Genomic DNA, 4,897 nt, shown 5'->3' with positions numbered 1-4,897 from the left:
TCTATGATGACTTTAGTCTCTCTCTTACCCTACTGCCCTAGTGTCCACGAGGAGTCAGTCTCTATGATGACTTTAGTCTCTCCCTTACCCTACTGCCCTAGTGTCCACCGAGAGTCAGTATCTATGATGACTTTAGTCTCTCTATCTCCCTACTGCCCTAGTGTCCACGAGGAGTCAGTATCTATGATGACTTTAGTCTCTCCCTTACCCTACTGCCCTAGTGTCCACGAGGAGTCAGTATCTATGATGACTTTAGTCTCTCCCTTACCCTACTGCCCTAGTGTCCACGAGGAGTCAGTATCTATGATGACTTTAGTCTCTCTATCTCCCTACTGCCCTAGTGTCCACGAGGAGTCAGTATCTATGATGACTTTAGTCTCTCTCTTACCCTACTGCCCTAGTGTCCACGAGGAGTCAGTATCTATGATGACTTTAGTCTCTCTATCTCCCTACTGCCCTAGTGTCCACGAGGAGTCAGTATCTATGATGACTTTAGTCTCTCTATCTCCCTACTGCCCTAGTGTCCACGAGGAGTCAGTATCTATGATGACTTTAGTCTCTCTATCTCCCTACTGCCCTAGTGTCCACCAAGAGTCAGTATCTATGATGACTTTAGTCTCTCCCTTACCCTACTGCCCTAGTGTCCATGAGGAGTCAGTATCTATGATGACTTTAGTCTCTCTCTTACCCTACTCACCTAGTGTCCACGAGGAGTCAGTATCTATGATGACTTTAGTCTCTCCCTTACCCTACTGCCCTAGCGTCCACGAGGAGTCAGTATCTATGATGACTTTAGTCTCTCTATCTCCCTACTGCCCTAGTGTCCACGAGGAGTCAGTATCTATGATGACTTTAGTCTCTCTATCTCCCTACTGCCCTAGTGTCCACGAGGAGTCAGTATCTATGATGACTTTAGTCTCTCTCTTACCCTACTGCCCTAGTGTCCACGAGGAGTCAGTATCTATGATGACTTTAGTCTCTCTCTTACCCTACTGCCCTAGTGTCCACGAGGAGTCAGTATCTATGATGACTTTAGTCTCTCTATCTCCCTACTGCCCTAGTGTCCACGAGGAGTCAGTATCTATGATGACTTTAGTCTCTCTATCTCCCTACTGCCCTAGTGTCCACGAGGAGTCAGTATCTATGATGACTTTAGTCTCTCTATCTCCCTACTGCCCTAGTGTCCACGAGGAGTCAGTATCTATGATGACTTTAGTCTCTCTATCTCCCTACTGCCCTAGTGTCCACGAGGAGTCAGTATCTATGATGACTTTAGTCTCTCTCTTACCCTACTGCCCTAGTGTCCACGAGGAGTCAGTATCTATGATGACTTTAGTCTCTCTATCTCCCTACTGCCCTAGTGTCCACGAGGAGTCAGTATCTATGATGACTTTAGTCTCTCTATCTCCCTACTGCCCTAGTGTCCACGAGGAGTCAGTATCTATGATGACTTTAGTCTCTTCCTTACCCTACTGCCCTAGTGTCCACGAGGAGTCAGTATCTATGATGACTTTAGTCTCTCTATCTCCCTACTGCCCTAGTGTCCACGAGGAGTCAGTATCTATGATGACTTTAGTCTCTCCCTTACCCTACTGCCCTAGTGTCCACGAGGAGTCAGTATCTATGATGACTTTAGTCTCTCTCTTACCCTACTGCCCTAGTGTCCACGAGGAGTCAGTATCTATGATGACTTTAGTCTCTCCCTTACCCAACTGCCCTAGTGTCCACGAGGAGTCAGTATCTATGATGACTTTAGTCTCTCTATCTCCCTACTGCCCTAGTGTCCACGAGGAGTCAGTATCTATGATGACTTTAGTCTCTCCCTCACTGAATTAGTGTCCACCAAGAGTCAGTATCTATGTAACTTTAGTCTCTCCCTCACTGAATTAGTGTCCATCTGAATCTTTATCTCCAGCCTTAATATAATATAATATATCATATATATTAATTCTGAATATGTACAGTATGCCAATTAGCAAACACTTTTTTAAATGACTTCTCTCCTTCTCTCTGCAGCCTTGGCGTCTCTTCTTTCCCTCATCTCTCTCTCCCTGTTTTTCTCAATTCAATTCAGTTCAATTTGCTTTATTGGCATGACGTAACAATGTATATATTGCCAAAGCTTACTTTGGATAATTACAAAATGAAAATAATAATTATCAAAATTGTCAACGGGACAACTGTAACAACAATAACCAAGGGTGAAAATAACCAACACATTGAACAATAACGATAAGCATACAGTAGAGGACATGTGCAGGTTGGTTGGTCTGTCAGACACTGTCCCTCATCTTATGGCAGGCAGCAATGTAGTGCGCTGCCAACCCACAGCTCTCTGCTTCCTCCCCCAACAGGACGGGTAGCCTACTCTCATCACAGAGGTCTTTGAAACCTTGAATAAGGGTTTCAAATTTGGGGAAATTACACTCTCTAATTGTTGTATTTTTTACATTTTGTCAGGAAATTCAGCTCTGTCTCGGTTTCTCTCTCTCTGGCTACCTTTCACTCTCTCTCTCTCTCTCTCTCTCTCTCTCTCTCTCTCTCGCTCTCGCTCTCTCTCTCTCTCTCTCTCGCTCTCTCTCTCTCTCTCTCTCTCTCTCGCTCTCTCTCTCTCCAGCCCTAGTGTCGACCAACTTCTCCCCCGGTTCCACCACCACCACCACATCAGGCCCTGGGTCGACCAGCCAGATCTCCAGTACCCTGCCCCGTACAGCTGTCCCCATGAGCCCACGCAACTCCATGATGAAGAGACGGCAGAGGAAAAAAGAGCATAAGAGCTCATGTACGGTCTTCAAATCCCTCCCCCATTAAAATAGCCTATTCACTAGAGACAGTACTATGGTACAGCTGTAGGATCTTAATTTGATCAACTTTTTGTAGGTAAACTTTAAAACGTGTAGTGTATTTGAGGTTTAAAAAGGCTTCTGAAGTTTGTATTTTCACTTTTAAAAGTAAATGTGAACTCATATCCAAATAGTGAGGTTGATTCGTCATGACTCGTATTTGTGGCCAAAGCATAAATTGGAGAAAAAATAAACTTCAATAACCACACTATTTCACTTACATTGTAAGTAATTATAGATTAATATTTCATAGATATCTGGAAAACACTGGGCAGATTTTAAGAAACATGTATCAAACCTTACAGGATTATTTTCCTGCTGTAGCAAACTGGCTCAAATTAAGCTACTACATCTGTAGTTTGGTGCAAGGATATCATACTGCTCAGTGTGCTGCTATTTCCACCATTTTCATTTAGTTGATGTAATCATGCTGGTTCTGTTTTCCATATTTTAATACTCTGAGGGTGTTATGTTTGTCTTTGCTCCGGTGATTCTATTTAATCCATATTTGATTGACTCTTGATATGCCCAACCCTCATCCTGGGAGCTACCCTCTCACAGGATTTTCTGCAAATGTTCTGCTAGTGACTCTACCAGGACTTTGATTAGCTGAATCAGGTGTTTTACTGCAGGGTTGAAACAACATCCTGCACACCTAGTGGCTTTCCAGGAGTAGAGATGGTCGCTCCTGATAGGGTAGATAGTATGTGTTCTGTCTGATATCTATCTATCTATCTATCTATCTCTCTCTCTCTCTCTCACTCTCTCTCTGTTACGGTGCCTCCTAACGGAGGGAGGTGCAGGAATCAGGAGCAGGAGAGCAAGGAAATCCCAGTGGCAAAAGTTTAATGAGCGTTCCCAACACAACTACAACATGGGACTAAAACCCGCCCAAAACCAGATTGGCACACACACCGGGAATAAAGCGTAACACACACGGAGGAGAAACCTCTACTACTAAACTCAACACCAAAACGGCACAACTTCCGAGAGAAAAGAAACCCTGTGGTGCAGACACGCACCCCTAAATAACGTCACCACAGAAAACAATCCCGCACAAAGACTAGCAGGCAGCGGAGGTAAATATACCCACCGAGACACAGGTGTAAACAATACAGACAGACACAAACGAAAAGGAAAAATGGATCGGTGGCAGCTAGTAGGCCGGCGACGACAACCGCCAAGCACCGCCCGAACAGGAAGAGGAGCCACCTTCGGTGGAAGTTGTGACACTCTCTCTCTCTCTCTCCAATTTAATTTGCTTTATTGGCATGACATAACAATGTACATATTGCCAAAGGTTACTTTGGATATTTAGAATATGAAAATAATAAGAATCAAAATTGTCAATGGGACAACAGTAACAACAACTACAGCAATGTAGTGCGCTGCCAACCCACAGCTCTCTGCGTCCTCCCCCAACAGGACGGGTAGCCTATTCACATCAGAGAGGTCTTTGAAACCTTGAATAAGTGTTTCAAATTTGGGAAAATTACACTCTCTAATTGTTTTATATTTTTTACATTTTGTCAGGAAATTCAGCTCTGTCTCAGGTTCTGTTGCTGTGCAGTGGTTGCACAGCCTTTCCTCTACAGGGAGCCAGGTTTTCCTGTGTCTACCCTTCTCAATGGAAAGGCTGTGCTCACTGAGCCTGTACTTTGTCAAGGTTTTTCTAAGGTTTTGATCAATAACCATGGTAAAATAGTTTGCCACGGTGTACTGTCGATTTAGGGCCAGAAAGCACTGCATTTTGCTTTGTGTTTGTGCTTGTGTTTCACAATAAGCAATGTAGTTTTGTTTTGACTGTGTTGTAATTTGGTTTATTCTGATTGATTGGATGTTCTGGTCCTGAGGCTTCAGTGTGTTAATAGAACAAGTGTGTGAACTCAGCCCCCGGACCAGCTGGACGAGGGAACTCTTTTCTTTGCTCAGCTCTTGGCATTGCAGGGCTTGGTAATGATATGAGAGGGGGTCACTGTATTTTAGATGTTTCCAAAACTTAATTGCTCTCTTTTGAGGTTTTATTATTAGTGGATATTGGCCTAATTCTGCCC

General features: G+C 43.9%; 1 protein-coding gene across 1 annotated transcript in view; it reads left to right on the top strand.

Annotated features, from left to right (window-relative positions):
* Nucleotides 1-2,610: 2,610 nt before the first annotated feature.
* Nucleotides 2,611-4,897, top strand: part of grip2b (glutamate receptor interacting protein 2b) — a gene marked incomplete at its 5' end in the record, with an annotated part of 71,129 nt that continues 68,842 nt past the window's right edge. The window contains one exon of the mRNA XM_055869846.1: nucleotides 2,611-2,782. Coding sequence (XP_055725821.1) covers nucleotides 2,611-2,782 — 172 coding nt within the window. The remainder of the gene's footprint in view (nucleotides 2,783-4,897) is intronic.

The sequence above is a fragment of the Salvelinus fontinalis genome, chromosome 18, assembly GCF_029448725.1.
Source record: "Salvelinus fontinalis isolate EN_2023a chromosome 18, ASM2944872v1, whole genome shotgun sequence".
Classification (NCBI taxonomy): Eukaryota; Metazoa; Chordata; class Actinopteri; order Salmoniformes; family Salmonidae; genus Salvelinus; species Salvelinus fontinalis.
This window is presented reverse-complemented; position numbering and strand designations above follow the sequence as displayed.